Source organism: Equus przewalskii, chromosome 7 (assembly GCF_037783145.1).
Source record: "Equus przewalskii isolate Varuska chromosome 7, EquPr2, whole genome shotgun sequence".
Lineage (NCBI taxonomy): Eukaryota > Metazoa > Chordata > Mammalia > Perissodactyla > Equidae > Equus > Equus przewalskii.
The window spans coordinates 6,455,729-6,480,009 of NC_091837.1; the positions used below are offsets into that span (position 1 = coordinate 6,455,729).

General features: G+C 42.9%; 1 protein-coding gene across 16 annotated transcripts in view; it reads right to left on the reverse strand.

Moving 5' to 3' along the window:
* Positions 1-24,281, reverse strand: part of DEPDC5 (DEP domain containing 5, GATOR1 subcomplex subunit) — a 115,957-nt gene that overhangs the window by 59,631 nt on the left and 32,045 nt on the right. For all 16 annotated transcript variants that reach the window (XR_011541771.1, XR_011541770.1, XM_070626892.1 and 13 more), the window contains exons 15-24: positions 23,313-23,447; positions 22,405-22,466; positions 22,188-22,261; positions 17,822-17,891; positions 15,791-15,827; positions 15,145-15,265; positions 12,473-12,693; positions 9,082-9,285; positions 7,301-7,436; positions 6,225-6,322 (exon numbers count right to left, since the gene is read on the reverse strand). Coding sequence is in view for 14 of the 16 variants with exons in the window: in XM_070626892.1 (XP_070482993.1) it covers positions 6,225-6,322; positions 7,301-7,436; positions 9,082-9,285; positions 12,473-12,693; positions 15,145-15,265; positions 15,791-15,827; positions 17,822-17,891; positions 22,188-22,261; positions 22,405-22,466; positions 23,313-23,447 (1,158 nt within the window). In the remaining 2 variants the exon portion in view is untranslated. The remainder of the gene's footprint in view (positions 1-6,224; positions 6,323-7,300; positions 7,437-9,081; positions 9,286-12,472; positions 12,694-15,144; positions 15,266-15,790; positions 15,828-17,821; positions 17,892-22,187; positions 22,262-22,404; positions 22,467-23,312; positions 23,448-24,281) is intronic.

Genomic DNA, 24,281 nt, shown 5'->3' on the forward strand with positions numbered 1-24,281 from the left:
AAATGTTATCTGTTCTTTGTTAACAGTCAAAAGCCATTTGGAGCTAAATTTTCCGAAAAAGCTATCTTGGCTGACAACATCTCTTCTCATGCAAACACAAAGCCTAACTATAAAGAAGCAGTGAGGTGGATTTTCTTGCTCAGCCTGAGAACTGGTATGAAGGCAATTACAAAATTGGCATTCTCAAAGCATTCTGAGCAATAGGAGAATAATTAAATACATCACCTCACAGGTTTAACATCTAAACCTGTGATGCTACATTTAATCATTAGATCACTTTTTTTTTTTTTTTTGAAGAAAACCCAATACACACTCGGCCTATAAAAACTGAAATGCTTATACTAATAAAGAAAGAGTTCAACTTATAATTGTGTGAACAACTGTTTGAGTTCAAAGAGGCAACCAATAAAAGGGTTCTCAGAGCAGCTTTTGCTCCTAGGGCAAAGGTGGACTTGGGCCATCTCTAATGGATACAAGCACATTCAAGGCCACATACTTTTATGCTACACACACACACACACACACAGACATATACACACACACCCTTCACAAATTTTATTTTAAAGAAACAGCAATGAAAAACATTTAAAGAAATAAGTATTTCAAGGGCTTCCATGAAGCTACTTACACAGTTTCTTTGAGTTCAAACTTAACACACTCTCTCTCCCATCAGCTCTGCCTTTGAGGCTTATTTCAGTGAAACAGACTTGCTGTTGGCACATGAAGAGCCCCAACAACCTGATATGAGGGAGGTGGGAGCTCATGGTCAGTCAGCTCTGCTCCAACCCAACATTTGGGAATCAACTTCACTCTCCAAGTTCAAAGCTAGACACACAACACAACTTGGGGAACCAATGCTGAGAAGAGAGACCTAAGTTTTGTCTTTTGACATCTGTTCAGATTCAAGAAGTCTGATCATAGTCTTCTACGGTTGTTAACCTCAGGTCCAAAAGGGTAACAGTGTGTGGGGTCTTTGGAACTGGTCCCAGGTGACATCTAGAAGCCTGTGCCTAGGGCAAGTCATTTCTCCTCTTTGGGCTACAGAGATGGCACTTACCCATAAAGAACCCAGACTGGCCTGGATGAGTGACTCTGAGGCCCTTCTTCTAGCCTCAAGGTGCTGACCTCCTTTTTACTTTAGCTCTCACGCCCAATCTGTTGCACATACCTAACACTCAACACAAACACCATGTTGATGTCCCATAGTCCCAATACTAAAGAGAAAGAAAACACAGCATCCACTTATTTTCTTTTTCAAAATTATCTAGAGCACTTATCCCCCAGTGAAGGGAACGACACTGACTAACAAGTCTTATAAACTGGTGCCCAATTAAAGAAACACAGGGATAAAAATGATGTGCCCAATCCTACCAACTACATGGTCCCTACTGGGCACCACGGTGAAAAACAAGGGAACAGTGCAGGTCTGAGGCCCCAGCCAACAATGCTCAAAATGACATTCTATGGGGCCAGGAGGGAAACCCACAGAGATGCCACTCCTGTGAATCCTGACTCACATATGAATCATGTCCAAATGCAGGAGAAAATCTGAGTCACGCTTGAGTGCCTGCAGATGGTACAAACTGTCAAACCTGGGTGTTGAGGGTAGGGTCACAGATGAGGTTTTCCTGTTACTTTTCTATTTTTTAACAAAGGAAATGTTAACTAGTTGTTTGTTTAGGACCCCACTTTATCCTAAAACAGGAACCCAATGTGACGATTTTGCTCTTAAGGAACTCGATCTACTTTTGATCCTTACGACTCAGTGAGGCGGGCAGGCAGGTGAAGGTCTTCATGCCCTTTTTATACAGATGAAGAACCTGAGGCTCAGCAGAGGCTGAGGGCCAAACTCCCAAGGCCAGGAGGAGCAGGAGTGGGATTTGGTCCCAGGTTGTTTTCATCGTAGCACGCTCCCTCATCTATCATATCATAATGTAGCAGAGATCCTATGTTCAAACCACACAGTGCCACCGGAACCACTCACAGTCCAGCTCCCCAAGAAAGGGCTTCCTCTCACTGTTGTCACCCCACATGGAACTGCTTCAACTAGAATCCCAAGTGGATGATGAGCCAGAGCTCCCCGAGGTGAGGCAAATCATTGTCTTAATTGTTTCGTTTCTTCACAGGCCTTAGCACAGCGCCTAGAGTTCCATAAACATTTCTGGAATGGGTAAGAGTTTAGTGAGTCTGAAGACAGCAAACCATATTACGTGAGTATTGAGGACGGCTTGAAAGGAAAGTCGCTTCAAAACCAAGCAAGGTAGAAAAAGAATGCCCGAGTCTTTGAGGAAAGGAACCCTGTTAACTGGTCAAGAATCTAAGAAAGAGAAGAAAAGCATTCTCCAGTAGAGAGAAAGCCATCCTCAGACAGCTCTTCGCACTCATTCAACTACCTGATATGTGTCAGGAACTGTTTTAAGCTCTGGAGATACAGCCATGAACAAAACCCAAAACTCCTTGCCCTCATGAAGCTTATAATTAAAAAAATAATCAAATTAAAATATTTAGTATGTCAGGGAGTACTAGGCAAGGAATATGGGTGGGGAGTGCCAGGGTAGAGAGTGGCAGTTAAGACTTGAAGAAAGGAAGAGAGCAAGCTGTGGGCAGCCATATAATTTATCATCTAATCCAGGACACCTTTGAGAGAGAGAGACGACACTATTAGTAATTATGTAGAACAATGAATTCAAACCAGGACTGTCCTGGGCAAACTCAGACAGACAGATCTTAGCCATGAAGCTCTCTGGTGTAAGGGCAGAGCAAAAGAAAAGGCCTGAGACTCAGAGTGTGCCTGGTGTATTTGGGGAACCACTAGAGTGAATGAAAGGGGACAGCAGAAGACGAGGTCTGAGAGTAACAAGGGGCCACATGACCAAGGGGGCTCTGTCGGCTACCACAACACCTTTTGCTTTTACTCTAATTGCACTGGGAAGCCCTTGGAGGGGGAGGGTTTTGTGCAGAGAAGGTTCATGATCTGACTTCTATTTTCGAAGAGTCATTCTGAATTGCTGTGCTGAAAATAAGCTATATGGAAGGGCAAAGAGAGGAAGCTGAGAGACCAGAGAGCAGGCTACTATGACAATCCAGGAGAAAGATGAAGGCACCTGGGACCAGGTTAGGTTAGTAGAGGTGATGTGATGTGGTAAGATTCTGGATATATCCTAAAGATAGAGCTGATATTGTTTATTGCACATGGTAATAAAAATTAGGACAATTTTATCTACTTTCTTTCTGTGGCTAACATAATTGATCAGGAAGCACAAGATCAAAGATGGGGAGCTCAATTCCCATGTGAGCCCAATACTACAGACCACCTCCTGATGACCCCTGCCCCCGCTGAAAACACACACTACTGGTCATAAGAGGACTGAGCAAGGGTAAGGATGACCTTGCTTAGCTATATCACCCTGACTAGAAAAAGAATCTGAGGAGCCCACATCTTCTCTAAGAAGCTAAACATTCCAGAACGTATTTATGTAATTGAACATTCACATACCAATTAAACAGAATAATTTTGTGTGTCATTCAAACGCTTCTCACATATGGCAGTTTGGTCTTGGAAGTATAAATTCATTTGTCAATAAATGTACTAAACACTGCGAGGAGATGAATAAAGATAAGCTCTTTCAGTCTAGTGAAAAAGACGTGGAAACAACCAGTGAGATCATGATGCGCCAAGTTGTACAATTCGGTTATGCATACAGGACTATGTGGAAACATGCCTAACATCTCCTAGGAGGGCGTGGGGAGGGGCGAGAATCACCAGGGAGGGCTTGAGAGAGGAGGTATTGTTGGAGCTGATTCATAGACTGAGTTGACATTTGCTAGGCAGAATCTGGGGTTGAAGATAGGGAAAAAAACATATTCCATACAGAGTGACTAGTCTATGCAAAGAAATATGAGGACAAAGATCTTCTGAGAAGCCACAAGCAATGGCCAGAATATTTTAAAAATATGCTTATCTAATAATACTAATAACAACAGCTCTCATTTGTGGAATGCTCACTATGTGTGTCAGGGACTGTTCTAAGCACTTTATATGTATTATCACATTTAATATTCACAACAATCCTCCTCACAGTTGAAGAAACTGAGATACAGAGGTTAAGTAACTGACTCGAGGGCCTCACTGCTCATTAGAGTGGAGTCAGGACTCATGTCCTAAGATTCTGGAGCCTGCACCATTTCCACATGCACTGATATGTGGACAGAGAGGCAGATGAAGATACAAAGGTAGGCAGGTGCCAGGTGACTAAGTGTCACAAGCCATGAAGAATCACTAAGGGGTTTTATAGTGGGAAGGAGTGGCTGATCAGATTTGCATTTGATCAGGAGACAGGAACAAAGCAGGCAGATCATTTAGAAGGCTACTGCAATAATCCTGGCCAGAAATGATAGAGGTCTAACCAAAGCAATGGCAATGAGAATGGAGATGAGGGGCCAGAGTCAGAAGAGGAAGGGTGGGTTGGGGAACAGCAAGACATGAGTTCAGTTGTCAATATATTAAGAATGAAGCATTTGGGGGACATTCAAGCAGAGAGGTCCACCAGGTAGATGGATCTACAGCTCAAGAGCCCAGAGGGAGAAGGCTGAGCCAGAGATCTAGATTGCAGCAAATCCTTTTCCAATCGGTGTGTGTCAGGGAACCATTACCTCAGAGGCTCCATGATCTTCCACAACCATCCTGAATTAAGGATTCTTTGAAACTTCCCTCTCCTCCCCAGAATAGACTGCACAATTCCAAAAGACTCATCTACCAGAGCTACCCCAGGCACATAACCTCTTCAGGACTACCCTGGGTAGATCCTGGTGCTGTTACCAGTGAAAATAGCTCAAGATGTAGTCCAGTGAGCCCCAGAGCAGCCCTCCTTGGTGCAACTCTACCCTAAATAGCCTGGGAAGCTCAAACTCTGGGTTCCTACAAAAAAAAAAAAATGGCTTCTTGGTTTAGCAAAATAATAGAAACACTGCCTTTATAACATTCTGAAGGCACTTTAAAAGAGTCTGGCAGCCAAGTAACATTTTCAGCACCCTGAATGCAGGGACAATAAGTATCTTACATCCAAACTTTTACTCAATTTGTTTTCTCATTTAAAATGAATGAATAAATAAAATTAATTGACTCATTAATTAATTATAATCCCCTTTAGGGATTCTCTTACTGCCAGCCCAGTCTCCAAGCCTTGGCCATAGGCATCTAGAACTATGACTGGTTGTTAAGCTACCAATGAATGGAGGAAAACTTCATTAACCAATTTTATACAATTTTACTACACCTTCCTTAAAGCAAGTTTTAGAAACGCAAGTTAACTTGTAGAAAACTAAGACATGAAGCAGCCCCATTTTTTTTCAGTTTTAATGTTTTTCACATTCATTTTGTACAATAAAAATATCTGTCCTTTGAGGCTTTCCAAAATCTGCTCCCACCCATCCAAACTCATGTTCCCCTACACCTGTAAAGGCACTCTGAACAATGCTGTTGAAATTAGAAATAGCAGTCTAAGTCAGGACAGCTGGCCACCAGCTTGAGAAATTAGTTTAATATCTCTACATCTCTGGGCATTAAGTTGCCCCAGGTGTAAAATACATTTAATAACTTAGCCCTACTGGGATGATTGGATGAGATAATAGATACATAATGTCTCCGGAAAGCATAAAAACTTTTATTAATATAAGTTCATACTCATCCTCCCTTCCCAACGCTAATTAGAATCCTTACCTTCTAAACCCTCCACCTAACCAAATTCTACCCCTTCAAGTCCGAGGTGCATGCCCACTTCTAACCCACCCTTCTCTTTTCTGATCTCATAGCTGGAACCACACTGTTCCCCTCCAGGTCTCTCCTGATTGTTTTTATGGGGGTGGTTTGCCACACACATACACACACACACACAAACAACTGAAAGTTCTTCTAGAACAGAGATCACTCCTGCTTTGGCCCTGGTGTTGCCCTCAACACCAAGCTTATAAGAAGCCCGCAATCATGACTCACTGACAGAATGATGATAAATGTGGCTTGACCAACATGTTCTCAGCTAAAAACGTAATGTGCAGCCCATTTATAATTCCATGCATTATACAGCACTGCTTCTAAATAGGTCACCCAAAATTGTGGCTCAAATGATCCCAAAATAGACACGGCCCTGCTTTTCTGGCCCCCGTGTCATTTCTAGACGTGGGTTTGCTCTGAGCATCCCAGCTCTGTTACCTCTTGGATTGGTTACCTGCACCACTGTTGCTAAGCAGGCTGACAGAAAGCTCTTCTGTTCCGCTGAAGTTCAAGAAGGACATGCCGTCACCAGGCTGGCGGGAAGTGCTGTGCCTGCAGAGAACAGAGCCCAGCCACCTGGCTTAATGCAGCTCATCACCTCTTTTATCCCGCTCACCCTGTATCCCCGGGTTTTTCATCAAAAACAGGCCTGAGTATTTGGCCACACAGCTGGCAGCCACTGGGATCCATCTCACAGGCCACCAGGCTGTGGTGCTTGGGGCGTGTGCCAGCTCTGGCCTCCTGTGGCCTGCTTCTGCAACCCTGGCACCCCACCTTCTTTCCCACTGCCACACCAGACCGCCTGCCCTTTCTGTCCTCTGCCTGCTCTGGCTAACACTGACAAGAGGACATGAGGTGTCTGAATAGAGGTACTAAGTTTATCTGGTAAAGAGAGTCATGCCCGGCCCGTATCCCTCATCCACCCCATAGGATGTCAAGGTGACTAAAAAAGGGGCCAAAGACTGCTCTTTGCGAAGTGTTTCCTGAAGCATCACGGTGAGTCCCGGTGTAGCCCAGGCTCATGCCAGTCAAGGCTTAAATGACTTTCTTTCTACACTGACTCTTTTTGGATGCCTTATAACACATTCGGAACTCTGCTTCAAAAAGAGTTGTTTCTATAAACACAGGCCTTGATTTCCATTGCTTTTAGCATTAACTTCTTTTAAACTCAACAGTGGAATTTCTCAGTGACCAAAATGACAAAATTCATGGACAGACTGCCCAAAACACGCAGCATGTGTCACCCGTCTCAGCACTCATTTTCACCCTCGACTGAGGTTTACAAAGTGTGCCTTGAATTAAAGCTAAAGAAGGGTCTAGGTAACACCTCTGGAAAAAACATCAGGCTGTTTGCTTTGCACTTGGCCCAGGGAAGGGAATGATGGTGATTGACAGAGGAAGGGCCTGATCTCATGCTGTCTCTTCAAATCTTAAAACCATGACATTTTGTCAGCAGTCTGTTCTGCACATGATCCTGGGTGCTAGGGAGTGTTCTCAAGGTACCTCCCAGAGCCCTGTGCATGTCCTCACCTTCCAGCAGCTTCATGATAGGCTAACTCCAGCAGCTCTGCAGAGGAGTGGGTTGGGTCCCTCTGCCCGCTACCCTGCAGCTCCACCATATTCTGTCGGGTCTGATGATGGATCTGGATGGCCTCTCCGGATGGTCCTACCCAGACAAAGATCCACTGAGCATCATTCCCACCCAACAACTAGTGCTGTGCACTTAACTACCATCTTCCTTCTTTCCAGCTGTTGGGACACAGGAAAGAGGAACTTGCTACACGTGACCCTCCGGCTCCCACACAGGGCATCTCCTCTTCCAAGCAGGACTCAGCCTCCTGTGGGGCTTTTTGTCATCTTGTTCAGCCTAAGGATGTCTTAGAAGCCTCTGTCTCACGCATGTCAGCTGAGACACCCTAGAGACATATGGGAAGTATAGGAGGCAAGGGCACCTCCCAGGAGGGTAACACAAACTAAATCAGAAAGACCACATGAGTGAAACACCAATGTCTCTCTTAATACATAAGACAGTACAACAACTGTGACTCTAAGAAGCAGAGGATGCACAGTGCAAAAAAGACATCGAGTAGGAGACAAATCAGCATTAGTCGAGGCTATTAAAACATGCTTCCTGGAGAAAGAGAAGTTTTAGAGCTGAATGTTAAACAAGGTTAGCAGGGGTTGAAGGAGAGGGCATCTGGGGAGAAGAAATGATATGTGTGAAACCCCCAATGTGAAAGAGGCAAAACATGTGCAGGACAAACCACAGGGTTAGCTTGGGAAAGAAAAGAACCTCTGAGGATGGGAGTGAGGTGATGGAAAGTTAGGGAGCCTGGCAAGGGAAGGCCTCAGCTAGCAGAGGGCCAGGTGGACAGGAGGGTGACACAAAGGCAGCAGTGTTCGGAGAATGTTGTTTGAGGAAAGCACGTGTTATAGCGAGGAAGAGGCAAAGCACAGCAGCAAGAAGAGCTGAAGGCCACGGAAGAAAAGGCAATAGTTATCGGAAGAGACCACAAAGGGAGCCAGTGGGGATAACCATGGAGAGAAAGAGACGCCAGAAAGAAAAAACTTATGTGGCTGATTATGGCAGAGATCAGGGGGACAAAGAGTGATTTGGGAATGACCCCCAATAACAGCCAAAAGCACCAGATTCATTTCTCACTTATTTAATTTTTAACACTAAAAGTAAGTTCAAAAGAAAATAACTAGACATTTCCAGGCATTCAGTAGGATGGCTTCCATGAGAAAACCCTGGAGTTTAACACATCGGTTCCTTCCCAGTCCAGTAAGAGCCCATTAAGCTGAAGTTTAATTTTAGCCGCTGCTTTATAAAATCTTACTGTCATCTTTAGGACAGGATACAGATCAAAAAGGACGGGCTAGGAGAAACAGTGAACTTGGGGGAAAAAACCTTTTTTTTCGGTTGTCACAGACCCCTGAGAGACAAGAGAGTAACCTAACTCTGTGTAATATCAATATGCAGAAAGAGCCCAGAGAGGAAGGAATGAACAAGAATGAGGGACACTAGTCTTAGGAAAGAAAGCAGGTGGCAAAGCACAGTCGCTTATAAATAGAAAAAAGGAGCCCTTGGTCAAGACAGCTAGTTACAGTTACAAAGCCCATTTCCAAGTGTGTCCTCAAGGATCCTCACAAGAACCCCTGAGGCAGGGAAAGCAGGCGTGATTAACCCCCTCTTATGGGTGGGGTGCAGAGAAGCTGAGATCCTTGACCAAGGCCACACAGTTGACAGGTGCTGAGGACCAGGACTAGGAGCTCCCAGTTCAGGGTTCTTTCCTGAACAACTAACTTACCCACAGGAAAAGTGTGCATCCAGCGCCTTCTGTTGGAGGTAAGCTTCATGGGCATTCGCGAGGGGGCAAAGGGGTTAATCAGTGCCCGCTGGGGCGTGTAGCCCCCAGGTCGAACGTGTAGCATGGATTCCGCACTGCCCACGTGGAACCTCCCCGGCGCGCTAGAGTCTCGCTGCGGTGGCTCCATCATGTTCTCCAGGACATCTGCCAGTTATTGTGGAGTAGAGGCACAAAGAGAAAGCACAGAGCCACAATGAAACCAGAACTAGGCAGGCTGATCAGCCCTGGCTGACAAGAATCTGGGACATCATACATGTTAGGGAGTGAGAGGAATGAGTAAAATTGCCAAACTACAAAAAAAAGGAAATATCGGGTCTGTTTACTTTTTAAACACTTGGGAGTACTTTTAAAATATTTTACTTTTTTAAATAAAGGGGGTTCTGGTTCCTAAATTACTGGCCCAACGAAGCCACACCCAAACCTGAATGGGAGGACCACACATCGCCTGGAGACCCTGGACTATGAGCTGAATGCAAGGACTGAATGATGGGACTTGAGTTGTCTCCCCTGGAGACAAGGTGGGAATATTCTCTATGTGGGAGGAACAATAAAAATAGATATTTGGTGACCAGAAGGGCAGATCCTGGCAGAGATAATTAATGTGTTCACTAAACCTGTTTGATTTTCTTCTTATGCACAAAACAAGACTATAGTTTCCAGCCCCTTTGCACTGGAGCCAAATAACTTAGTTCTAGCCAACAGAAGACAGGTAGAAATGACATGCTCCAACTGAAGGCCTGGACCAAAAATATCTCCACGCACGATATCCATTCTCTTTCCCCTGCTGTGGCAACTTTGGAGACCAGTGTTGATGATCGTGGCATCCCAGGAAGGAAGGAGCCTAGGGACTTGAACAACTGGATGGATCAGAATCCCTTCCCATTGACTCAGTGGCCTGGGACATGAGTAAGCAATCAAATATTATTGTGTTGGAAAAAAATTCTTGGGAGAAAAGAATGAAGAAATGGATGCATCCAGCCTTAGTAGGCAAAAAGATAATATGATATTTAGACTGGACTTGGCCCATCCAATGGCAGACAGGTCTCTATTATGGAGATGGAAGCAGCAAGCTATATAACCTGAACAGATCAAAGAGCTGAAACTCACAACCAACTCCCCTTGTGAGCATCCCATGTTCACTAAGCAACTACTCAGGTTAGAAAGTGGGTCCAGCAGATGCCAATTCCATGCCATCAAGGAATCCATCTTGTCCACCATTATCTACCCAATAAGAACCTGGTATATAGTAACATTTAACTTCTCAAGCCAATTTACATGTAAGAGAACATTCAGATCTCTATGAAAGCTAGATTTTTTCATTGTAAATTAATGAATTGATGCTCTGATTTACCAAATAAAAAAGAATATGGGATAGTCAGTTATCATGGAAATAAAAGGAGAAACCCGCTGGCCCCCCTCCAGAAAAAGGTGAGTACATGCTTTGAAAAGGTTGAGAAATAGGACTAACATATAAAGTGGGTCAAAAATACATAGAGAGGACAGGTGAAATGTTTCCTATGTTACACTGGGTGGGTAGATGGGCGATAATCCCTAAACAGGGCCAGCCCTGATGGCCTAGTGGTTAAAGTGCCACACACTCCACTTAGGCAGCCCAGGTTTGGTTCCTAGGTATGGAACCAAACCACTTGTCTGTCAGTAGCCATGCTGTGACAGCAGCTCACACAGAAGAACTAGAAGGACTTACAACTAGAATATACAACTATGTACTGGGGCTTTGGGAAGAAAAAGAAGAAGGAATCCCTAAACATAACAGAGAAACAGGAATCTAAGGGTCTCAAGATTGTACTGCCTTACAATATTCCAGTGAATTACTTTTTGGCTTTTCCAATAAACTCCAAAATATCACTAAAGGACTGTTAAAATCAATTTTACTACTCAGATAATTTTTAAGACAACTGTTTGCAAAGCTATTTGGATTAAGAGCAATGTTATCTCCTCAGAGGAGATCTAAAAACAAAGGGTTTTAAGGATTCACTTTCAGTTTAATTTAGCTTTTGTTACAGACCTTTCTAAGAATATTTTCAGCAAAATGGTAGTATAACTGTCATACAAACTTAGAAATTTCCAGAAAATTGGAAAGAGCTAACCTAGAAATTTTCAAATATATTAAAATTCCTTTGAATACTAAACCTACTTAATGTAGGTGACATAGGTTATATTCTACAGTTGTGTAATTAAATATCTGCTCATTTCACTTTCAGAATTTCCTTTTTATACCTCGAACCAGTGAAAGAAAAAAAACACTGTTCTTAGCAGTCAAACATTTTCCTAGGCCCTTGGCACAGTGTGTATGATAGCTAATGGATATAAGTGCCCTGCTCCACAGTCCTGAGGCCCCTGGAGCTGATGGCTTCTCCTTCCATCTGCCGGGTCATGGAAAACACTCCTTGCCCTTTGGGAATCCTTCCAGGGCAACAGGAGGCAGCTACGTGTACAACCTTCCAAAGTCAGTGATCAAAAGTCAGGAGGGCTATGCTTCCATTAATATAACATTCTTGAAATAAGAAAATTATGGAAAAGGAGAATGATTAGCAGGAGGGTGTGGCTATAAAAGGGTAGCATGAGAGAGCCTTGTGGTGATGGAATAGTTCTGTATATTGATTGTGGTAGTGGTTACATACATCTACACATGATAAAACTGCATAGAAACACATACACACATGAGTGCATGTAAAACCAGTGAAATCTGAATAAGCTCTGAGGACTGTACCAATGTCAGTTTCCTGGTTTTGACATTGTACTGTAATTATGCAAAACGTCACCATCGGGAAAATGAGTGAAACGTGGACCTCCCTGTATACTTTTTGCAATTTTCCATGAATCCATAATTATCTCAAAATAAAAAGTTTTTAAAAAGTCAGGAGGAACCAGTATACTTTAGTTGCAGCTGCTGCAGGATAGGGAAGATAAGATACAGAAAAGCAGTACCCATGCTCCTAGCGCAAGCCAGGTTAGCAGGTAACTGAGGAGACATCTTAAAGCAGAATAGAGGACAGAGGTGCAAATGGAAATGACAAGGAAATAAGTAAAGCCCTTTAACCCCAGGCCTAAGAAAAGCTCTACATTAACATGGAAGCTCTACATTTAACATGGAAAGGTTTACAGTTACAGTGACAGAGGAAGGAAGACAGAAATAGTGCTGTACAATAGACACACACACAGCTCATGCAATTGTCCTCACTGCACTGGCGCGGAAATAATTAGGATATGGGACTTATACCCCATGCCTGGCCACACCCTCCATCCCCTACGATAGGAAGGAAGCTGTCCTCAGCTCTGTCCAGCTCTGCCCATGCCTCAGCTCTCTGACCTCGAGTGCTGGTGTAGCCCAAGGAGCTGCTGACTTCATACTGGTGCAGGTGGGGGTGTGGGATCATCAGGATGTTGGCGCTCCTGCCCAGGGAGCTGTCGTCAGAAGCCTGGCTCCTCACTTCCTCAGTGGGGAGCACACGGCTGGGCAGGGAAGGGCTGGATGAGACATCACAGGAGCTGGCACTCTTTCGATTGTGACTCTCCCGCTCTCGCACAGACCTGACCAGTGAGAGACAACAAGTTACCATCAAGCAAGGGATACTGCACCACCTAGGGTTAAAATCCCCAAACCCGTCACCAGTCCAAGCTCCCTGGGAAACCAATAACAAAAATCCCCAATGTGATCTATGAGTGGGAAAGAGTGTAGAAGGTGCTTTGCCCTGAGCAGCTTGAGATGTTGTGTAAGAAATGGGGGAGATGAATGTCAGTTTTCAAAAGGCTCAAGTCCTCGGATCATAGCTGTACAGAAGTAATCACTCTGGTGTGACTCTACCTGATCCCACGGATCAATGTCATATCGCTGAAAATAGGGGAACCAGATATGATACGATGTGATCCAAGAGAAAGTACACAGCGCCACGTGGGAAGGCTTCTTGCATCCAAAAATTGAACCTAAATCTAATCAAGCCTCTAGAGATAATTGCCAATTTACAGGAAATTCAGAGAATAGAGGACAAGTTTAACATTATAAGGAAATAATCAGCCAAATGAAGAAAGCAAGACACTCTATAGTCACAGAAAAAAAGACATTACAATAAAATGCAACATGCGCATCTTCTTTAGATGCCAATTCAAACAAATCAGTTATAAAAAGACATGTTTTTTGGGGCCCGGGCCCCGTGGCCAAGTGGTTGAGTTCACGCGCTCTGCTTCCTCGGCTCAGGGTTTCACCCGTTCGGATCCTGGGCGCGGACACGGCACTGCTCATCGAGCCATGCTGATGCAGTGTCCCACATGCCACAGCTGGAAGGGCCCACAACTAAAAATAAGCAACTATGTACCCGGGGGCTTTGGGAGAAAAAGGAAAAATAAAATCTTAAAAAAAAAAAGACACGTTTTGAGACAATTGGGAAATCTGGATCTGAAGTGGCTACCAGAGGATATTAATTTTGTTACCAGTGATAAGGGTGTACTATGATAATTTTTTTAAAATTCTTATTTGTTAGAGACATATACTGAAATATTTACAGGTAAAAAAAAAACAGGACACCTGGGATTTGTTTTAGAATACTCAAGCACAATTTAAAATGTGTGGGAAGTAATGAAACAAGACTGACAACATGCTGATAGCTATTCATTACACTAGTCTATCTGAACATGTTTGAACATTTCCTTAATAAAAATTTTAAAAACAGTATACCCTTATTAAAACATAAAACTCTCTAAGGAGAAAACCTCTGGAAGTAGTAGGAAGAAGGATCAAAAGGAGAAAAGCCCAACGGGAAGGCAAAAATTCAGAAAGGAAGAGTCAGCAATTGCCGATAGAGCTGCCCCTCTGGCATCAGAGCTGCTCTCTTTCCACCTGGAAGGATTTTGTTTTAAGTAAGAGCTTAAACAGAGCCTGAAAATAGATCCCAAGGGCTGACTACACAGTCATTATTTCAAGAGTAAATATTTGAGAACCAGCAGATGCTCCACCCAGCATAGGGGATTTAGGATAGAGCACTGATTAAGATGTGGTCTGTGCCCTCAAGGAACACACAGCATGAGTCTCGGAAATACTGGGTCTTGCCATCTTTGATTAGAAAAAAGAAAACCAAGGATCTTGGGCTGTGAAAGCATTTTTAAATATTCAGAAGAAAAGCACCACCGAGTCCCTAAGCAGCATCTATGTGCAGGGGGGCTGCTGCTAACAGCACTTATTCTGAGCTCCAGTCTCAGATGAGACATTAAAATGGGATGAGGGAAAAGGACAGATGACAATCATGTGGCCTCTATAAGCTCATTTGCCACAATGTGAAGAGATGAAATGTTCTTCCAATCAGCTGTGCTTAGATCAACTTGAACATTTAAGAAATCTGGAAAATGGACTCATGGTATTTAGTAAACTAGGGGGAAAAATACGCTAGAGCTTTGTTTCACACATTCATAACAAACTTCTACATAATGAATTAAGTCTAAATCAAGACTATAAAGTGTTAGAAGAAAATATAAAATATATATCTCTAACCTTGGGACAGGGACATCTTTCTTATACAAGACCCAGAAATGAATATATTGGTAAATCTAACTACATCACTATTACAAACTATTATATGACCAAAACACCATGGAGCAAATTTTAAAAGCAGTAATTAAAGAAAGAAAAGTCTCTTGCCTTCTGGGAATAAAAAACCTAAAAGAAACTCTGGGCCCTAAGATCTATCCATACATTAGTGGCAGCCCAGTGAGGAGAAGATTCCAGAATTTGTGAACTGCTTCTCTTGGCTAGAAAAAGCAGAAAAATGCTCTCCTTATTTGGGGACAATAGCTCACAGCAAATATAGCTAACAAAATGGCTGGGCCAGAGAACCCGAAAACAGAATCCCTAGTGATCTACACGTTATGGCTTCCATTTGGCTAGTTTTAATGTAAAATATTTTTAAGGTTGTTCTCATGAAGGTCCCTAGTGGACCTCAGGTTTTCCTAAGCAAGTTTTACAACCACCCCAAAGTGAATCTGGCAGAAAACCTGTAGGTGGCGAGGCGCTGAGCCCGGGATGGGCCGGGCAGCCTGAACACTTGAGCATCATAGGCATCATAATCTACTTGGATGGGAAGGGCATTCTCAGATTCTTTCGGAGTCCCAAGAGCTGAAATACACAAATAATACGAATTTTCATCAAAACACATTTCAACCAGATGCCTTCAGAGGGTCTTCGTCAAAATCTGCAAGGCACAGGTGATCATCACCATCTCCCCATGAAAAAAATGGGATAATAACCCATTCATCACGTTGTTGAGATTAAATGACTTATATGTCAAAGTGGTACATAAATAGCACAGCACTAAATAAAGGCAAGGTGATGGCAGTATTTCATTCTTTTGTGATCCCACTTTAAAAATATCATCTTAATAAGTAGGTTTAGTATTTTAAAACTTTCTAGCTGATCCCTCCAAGTGACCTAAGGAAAAGCAAAACAAGGTTTTGTCATCATCCATTTTGCAGTTGACAGGAAAAAAATATACAAAGTGGATAAGGACATTCCCAAGGTCACACAAGGGGAAATCAGGTCTCCCAGCTTGGCTGTGAACTTTTTATGGGACCACATATAATCTTGTTGCCATGGATTAGCTGACTCTCAAAGTGACGAAAGGAGATCTCGAAAAATACTCACATGTATCACGGCCATTTTTTGCTTTCTCAGAGGCAGGCTGTAAAATTAAATAGATAATTAGTCACTCCCTCCTCTGATAGAATAGAACTTTTATCACAAGGCACAGTATGGAAGTGGCTGCTTCCCAGGGCAGAGACCAAGTCTTGCCCCTCACTAACTGATGGAAAGGCAGGAGCTAACACCTGACACCCACCTACCATGGTGTCAAACCCCACTAGGCCCTTTACTTCCCACCTCACACCTTGTTCACTCTCACAACTCTATCCAACGGCAGCATGGACCCCACCTTACAGGTGAGGATATTCAATTCCAGACAGAATAAGGGACTTGCTCAAAGTCACACAGTTAGCAGGTGGCAAAGCCAAAATCCAAGCCCACCTCTTCAGACTCTTGGTCAATCCACTGGTACGTTTGTCCTACTATAGCTAGGTTCCACCTGACCCCAAACTCTGCATGCTTCCCCGTTCACCATGGCTCTCTCACCTATCTGTAAGCACTCAGTAGATCACCCAATTTGCTAAAATGGAGTACAAAGATAGAGAGGAAACTGAAAGAATTATCACTTTTTTTTTTAAATAAATCTTTTTCAGGATCCTTAAACCTTCTGTAACAATACTGATTCTTTCTCCTTTAAAACAATCGTGTTGCAGAGAGGTTCCTCCATGTTCCACTTTGCCGAGAATGGTTGTGGTAAAGACATAAAACCTCAGAAGGTAGGAGAAGGCCCTTCTGGGCAGAGTCCCAGCACTTCACCACTGGACAGGGCATTTTAGGAGTCCTCAAATTCCTCCAAATTAATATTCGCCCTATTAAAAGAGTAACATTAACCCCCTTCTCCCTCCCAAAATGGAAGTGGCCCTGATACTACTAATGCAACACAGGCACAATGGGGCAACTTTCAAAAGGTTCAGCTCTGCTAGAAATAGGCAGATAAGCAAGAGCACCCTAGTGTGGGGCCCACATACATAATAGCCTGGTTTTCTCTTTGTATTACATTAAAAACGCTTTCTCAGGTTCTTTTTTTTTTTTTTGAGGAAGATTAGCCCTGAGCTGACTGCGGCCAATCCTCCTCTTTTCGCAGAGGAAGACTAGCCCTGAGTCTAACATCCATGCCCATCTTCCTCTACTTTATATGTGGGATGCCTACCACAGTATGGCGTGCCACGCAGTGCCATGTCCACACCCGGGATCCCAACTGGCAAACCCCTGGTCGCTGAAGCGGAACGTGCGCACTTAACAACTGTGCCACCAGGCCGGCCCCTCTCAGGTTCTTAATAGTAGCATTTTTATTTGCTACAAATATATTCCACTGAGTGGATATTTCATGGTTTATTTAGTCATTTCTCTATTATTTTCAACTTCTCACTATTACATATAGAACTAGACCAAGAGCTATTTGCATACAATATCCTCAATTGTTTCCTTAGATCACATAGTAAAAAATGGAACTATCTGGCCAAATGGCATGAACATTTGCACTACTCTTAACACATATGGCTGAACTGCTTTCCCTAAGTATCGTACACCAACCAGATATGCAAGCAGCAAATTCACCACACTTATGGCAGCATTTGGTATAATTAGTGTTTTAAACCTATTTGGTAAGCCAAAAGAAAAAAATCCCCATTCCTGTTTGAATTTGCATTTCTTTACTGCTAAGATGTGATCTTTTTAACATATTTCCCTTTTGCTGCAATACGTGTCTGTATCTTTGTCCCCACCAGTATGTGAGAGGTCTCAGTATCTGAATAAACCAGTCATATCATAATAAAAATAGTTCTTTTATTATTAAAGATCTACAAATAGTCCTTTGTCATATTTTTGCCAAAGATATTTCTTGCACCCTGAGCGTTTGCCTTGCTACTTATTTATTTAATGTAGAAAATTGTGAAGTTCTAAGACAAATTTCTTAAACTCTACTCATGACCGTGGTGGGGAGGGGTTATCTCAGGACAATGAGAACAAAATAACCACATCAGTGTGTGACAGTCCCTGAAGGCTCTGCTGGTCCTGCTGGTTGGTGACTCCTACCTTTTTTCCTGCCAGTTTTATCCGTGGGGTGAAACTGTTACAAAAGAGCTGGCTTTTGGACGTGTAGAAACTGTGAAAGAAACAAACAGGATCATGAATCTAAACCCCCTTCATTTTAAACCTCAAGACACAGGTGACATCCTAGCCATGGATCAGCCCTCTCATGAATGCTTTTGTCTCAGGCTTCTCTGATCTTCCCAATTCTAACTTCTTTTGTAAGTACTACAAAACATTAATTATGTTTTTAATTATTTTTCTATTCTTCTTTTCCTCAAAAATCGTCTCATGCTAGTCCTGATTCCTAACTGGATTAGAATCTCCACTTTATGGCAGGGAATAAAACTATGTACACCACAATACTTTTTCACCTAGATTCTTGGCTCGATGCTGGGCCCAAGGGAGGTCCTTCTCACTCACTGATTGATCAGCACTTAATAAGCAAGAATAACCCAGGTAAGAAAAGAAACTATGGCACTCAAGAAAAGATGACAAAACCACCAAATGCTCTGAAAATCATATCTTAATGTAGTCATGTCAGGCACACAAGAAAACTGGAGACCCAACCATGCCCTAGGAATCTTGAACGAATGAGTGAACAGAGGCTGTGAAGACTTTTCTATTCCTCAGGCATCTCTCTGTATTCTCCTTTATCTACAAGTAATTTGTGGTAAAGATGTTTTGAATATTGACCAATCCCCACCTTCCATCATAACTCTGATCATAAAAACATAAAAAGGGACAGTATCAATAGATAACCAATGGATAGTGGGGCAATCCTAGTGGCACATTAAGTGGATAAGAACATAAGGAAACCAGCTGTAGTCAGACCTAGAGTCCAGCCCCTGGGACTTGACCTCTCGCAGTGGTAGCAAAGAAAGTACTAAGCAGAGGATGCTACTCGCTTTCCAGTCATTAATTATGAAAGATCTGAGTGGTGAAGTGACATCAGCCAGAAGAATGGGTTTTTACTTGATGAAACCATATGAAATCACTGTGTTTGAATAAAAAACAATCTAATATCACAATTTCAAATGGTTCAAAGTCAATTGCAGCTTTGCCATGAACTTGCTGTTCAGCCCTAGGCAAGCCACTTAACCTCTCCGGAACTTGGGTTCCTTACCTATATACAATGTGACTGGACGGTCTCTATGATCTCCAAGATAGATTCCAGTCACATGCTGTGATATCTCCAAAAATCCTAGTATTATAACTCTTACGTATTTGATTAATGTACTTTTTAGATCAATTTTCATTATTAGCCAATAATACTTCGGGAGTAATAAGTTCTCACTGCAGAGAATTTGACTATACTTAGGAGGCCTTGTGGGAGCACTTTGCCGCTTCTGAAGAAGCCTGCTGACAGGATGAGAACAATGGCCCTGTGAGCAGCTATCCTCTCAGGCCCTCTTGTTCCTGTCCCTGCGTGGCTCAAGCAAACAAGGCTCACAATGACATGAAAAGTAGGCTCGGGCCCTCCCAGCTCTCAGAGTCTGAAGCCCCTGAAGTGTGAATCCATGCTACATCTTAAATGGCACCAGAGAGCCAATGCAGGATGAAAAATAGTGACAAAGGAAGAAACTTTCAAGTTATTATAAAGTAAAATTTGAGGACAGTGACATGCTTAAACTCATATACAATTTCATGTGTGCTATAGCTACTTTTTCCCTTAATTATTTCCTAAACTAAACTTAAAACAATGAAATATGGTGAATAATTAGTAGCTATTTTCTTATTAGCAAAAGATTCTGAATGTCTTAGTCAAAGATTACAAATCCAAAAATAATTAGAGGGCTGACAAAAAAGAAGATACATTGGTCTCTGAAATAAGTGAAAAAGAAATAAGCTCAAAATACTATTTTAGGGGGCTGGCCTGGTGGCGTAGTGGTTAAGTTGGCGTGCTCCACTTCAGTGGCCCAGGCTCAAGGGTGCAGACCTGGATGCAGACCTACACACTCACCAAACCATGCTATGGCAGTGTCCCACACACAAAACAGAGGAAGACTGGCACAGATGCTAGCTCAGGGACAATGTTCCTCACCAAAAACAAAAAAAGAAGGAAAATCCTCTTTTACCTGAACAAGTTTTTCAAATAACAGTAACATAAACACAAGATGAGGAAGATTCTGAAGGCATCTTATTATGAAGCAATCACTTTTTCTTAATGTGATTTCGTCAGGAAATACGACAACCCATAAGATTGAGCATCATTAAACAGTCACATATACACACATGTAAAGGAATAATACAGGTGACCAGCCAGAGAGTATCTCACTGGGCTACCTGAGAAGAGAGAAGCACACGGGAACAGGATAATCACAATGTGACCACACCATCCTTACAGAGAAGGCCAACCACTCTTCCCTGCTCATGAAACTGGCTCTTCATCTATGAATGATCACAACTAACCAGCAGTAACCCTCATACAAGGGTAATATGACTCATGACAAAGATAAAGGAAATACTATGAGGCTGAAGTCAACATTTGTGATGAATTTACAAGCTGGACTCCAACAAAGATTTGCAAGTACACAGAAGCCAAAATTGAAGGTCCTATTGAGCTTAAGGCATGAACCAAGTGGTCTTCTGCCCCTCATGAGTTCTGGCTTAACACAGACAATCCAGAAGGGTAGAATGCTCTGGAAGCTGAACAGAAAGCAGCCATTAGCTATTGGGGACAGCACAGGAAGAACTCACAGAAAAGAGATGTTGAGCTGAGTCTTAGAGGATAAATAGGCATTTGTGAGGGAAAGGGCAGTAAAGAGGCCTTCTAGGCAGAAAGCTCAGCTGTGAGAATGAGATGTGGGTGTCTGCCATGCAGAATGAAAGAGGGCAAATGGTGGGAGAGGGGGCCTCAGATGTCAAACGCTTTAGTCTTTATTTAGTCGGCATGAGGAATCAGAGGAAAAGAGCAGTAGGATTTAGTTTTCACAAAAATGACTCTGGCAACCATGTACAGCAATGATTGACAGATGCCAGTCCTCAGACCCCCAAGGTTCCTTAGTGCTAGATCAGGACCTGCTATGAGGATAGAGAGGAACACTAATACTTTTTCACTGTTATATATTGGGATTCCAAGAAAGACTTTTACTTGAAGAAAGGGCCTTGTTGCTTAAGAAAAAAAATGAAAAAGGAAAGAAGAAAACCACTTGTCTAAAGGAGTAATTCTCAATGACAGGGGTGGGGGGATTTTGCCATTCAGGGCACATGTGGCAATGTCTGCAGACATTTTTAGTTGTCACAACTGGGGGCGCATGCTATTGGCATCTAGTGGGTAGAGGCTATGGATGCTGCTTGACATCCGACAACACACAAGACAAGCCCCCAACAACAAAGAATGATCCAGCTGAAAATGTCAGTAGTGTCAAGGTTGAAAATCCCTGGTCTAAAGGATGGACTGAAGGAGAAAGACTAGAAATAGACACACTAATAAGATTATTGCAGTATTTCAAAAGGATGAGGACCAGGATAAGGCAGTGGCACTGGCCAAGGGATAAGAGACACCATTCTTTTTTTTTTTTTTCCTTTTTCTCCCCAAAGCCCCCCAGTACATAGTTGTATATTCTTCGTTGTGGGTCCTTCTAGTTGTGGCATGCGGGACGCTGCCTCAGCGTGGTTTGATGAGCAGTGCCATGTCCGCGCCCAGGATTCGAACCAACGAAACACTGGGCCGCCTGCAGCGGAGCGCGCAAACTTAACCACTCGGCCACGGGGCCAGCCCCAAGAGACACCATTCTTGAACTGGAATTAGCAGGAACACTGAGGCCTCATCTCATGTGAAGAAGAGACATGGAGATTTTTCTACAAACAGAGAAGGCCAGGCACAATGTTGGTCTGCTATGGTCTGTGGGAATTGGGAACAGTAGGAGTTGGCAACAGTAGTGGAAACAAGTCCTTCAAAATTTGTTTTTATTGTTTTCACTGTAGACTGTTCTTATGTTGCCACCACTGCTTTGTATGTAGAGAAGCTTTAAGCAAAAGTGAAAACTGAGGTTTCCACATTTTCTTAAAGATTTTATAAAAGATTTCTTAAAAGATTTTATAGGGGCTGGCCCCGTGGCCGAGTGGTTAAGTTCACGTGCTCCGCTGCAGGAGGCCCAGTGTTTCATTGGTTCGAATCCTGGGCGCGGACATGGCACTGCTCATCAAACCACGCTGAGGCAGCATCCCACATGTCACAACTAAAAGGACCCACAATGAAGAATATACAACTATGTACCGGGCGGCTTTGGGGAGAAAAAGGAAAAAAAATAAAATCTTAAAAAAAAAAAAAAAGATTTTATAGTGATAACTTAATAATTTGAAGAGAAAATGGCAAGGAAGTTATCTGAAAACCTTATCATCTACTATGAATCAAGATCACACCCACCTGTGGTTTATCCAGTGAGGAATATTGTAGTCATCACCCAGACGAGAATCGCATGGTGCACTCCGATTATGAAGCTGAAAGGGAAAGAGCCAGTGCACACATCAGCCAGAAAACAAGCAGGATGTGGACCTACTCCAACTCTTCTGTTTTGAACTATTCTCGAGATCATCCTGGTGCTGGAAACTGACCTTTAATAAGCAATCCAAAATCTAATTACCTTGAACAATGGGACAGCATGTAAAGGTTGCTCCCCCATGCACACCAAGTCCACGCCAATTCCTACAAAAGAAAAGACAAAAAGAGTTTGAGGGTGGGGAGGAAAGAGGTAGAGATAAGTGTTCCAATCTATAATTGATTTTATTTAACTGGATCAGGGTATGAGGCAAAGCAGACTTAACATCCTACAATTTATAACCTCATCAGTGCAGCCTACGCAGCAAAGAAGTAAATAGAGGCATTTTGTCTGTTTCTTCTTTACTAAGTCCCATCATATCTGCCACTATTCAATGCTTGACAATTAGCCTCTGACTGCTTTGCAGATCACGATTTGTCAAAAAGAAAACCAGGCCTCCATTACTCAAGTTTCAAGGCCAGAAAGGAAAAGGAACCTTGTCATTTTAGGAAAAAGCAAAACAATCCACACCACTCCAAAGAGCTTCTTTACTGGAATCAGGATTTACTTTCTGAACTCCATCTTGCTGTTGAAACACAAACCAAATTCGGGGTGTGGGGTATGGGCTGGGGAAGCATGGCCCATCACAGAGGGAGGACTAGACCAGATGGTCTGACGGTATCCCCCCAGATGGGCTGATGACACACCGGTTCCTTAAAACAATCCCCAAAAAGGGTTCTCCAGTGTCAAATATGCTTGGGAAACTCAGAGTCCCGGTTATACTCTTTAGAGATAAACAAAGTACACTAACACATTAAAACCTGCAATTAGGGAATCTGCCCAACTGTGATGACCCAGCATTTCCCAGACTGATTAGTTCATGGAACTCTTTTTGTCACCTGACCTTATTCACATCCCCCGATCTCTGATGCACAGGGCCAGGGAAAGCTCAGAGCGCCAAGGGTAAGGCAGTCTATACACACTCAGAGACGGCACAGACTGGCAAGCATTACCGTTATCTATCATCCGCTGCTTGGTGAGGATCATGAGCAGACGGTCCACTTCAAACACGCCCACCCCAGGCGTGATCACCACAGACATCTGCCCCGTTCGGTCAAAGTTACGGTTGATGTAATGCTTGTCAAACACTTGAAACAAAGCAAAAAGTCCTCCAATGAAAATGTTACAGCTTTCTAGAAACCAGTCACTGGCAAGCAACTCTGTGCTGTCACAGCATCTTGTCCATATATCTTTTATAGCAATTGCCACATTCTGACCTGAATTCTAGCTGTGTGCATGTCTATCTTTCCCCTTCTACACTAAGAATGACTTGAACACAAGACTAAGTCACCGTTGCCTTTGTTAATTCTCATCGATGCCTAATATCTGCCTTGTGCAGTCTTAAATGCTCAAATTTCATGTTATTAATTTAAACCATCCACAAATTAGTCTGTATGAAAACTTATAATAATCAAATATTAACTTAAGACAATATTTAAGACAGTGACTAGAAACTTGGGGTGACTTTGTAAATTTGGCAACTTAATTTTTATTTTTGGCCTGTGCAATTCTTACTATGGAAAATCAGTGATATTCATGGGCCAGCCTGGTAGCGTAGTGGTTAAGTTCCCACGCTCCACTTCAGTGGCCCGGGGTTGGCAGGTTCAGATCCTGGGCATGGACCTACGCACTGCTTATCAAGCCATACTGTGGCAGGCATGCCACATATAAAGTTGAGGAAGATGGGGATGGATGTTAGTTCAGGGCTAATCTTCCTCAAAATGAATAAATAAATAAATAAATAAAAGAAAATCAGTGATATTCAACTACGACAAAAAGACTTACTAATAAAAGACCCTGTGTTCCAGAATCCCTAGTACCTGGGTACAGACACATGGGAAGGCAATAGACATAGTGAAGTGACCACGCATCATCACTCCCACCACTGGCCAGTGCCAGACACACACCTAACCGGAGCTGGG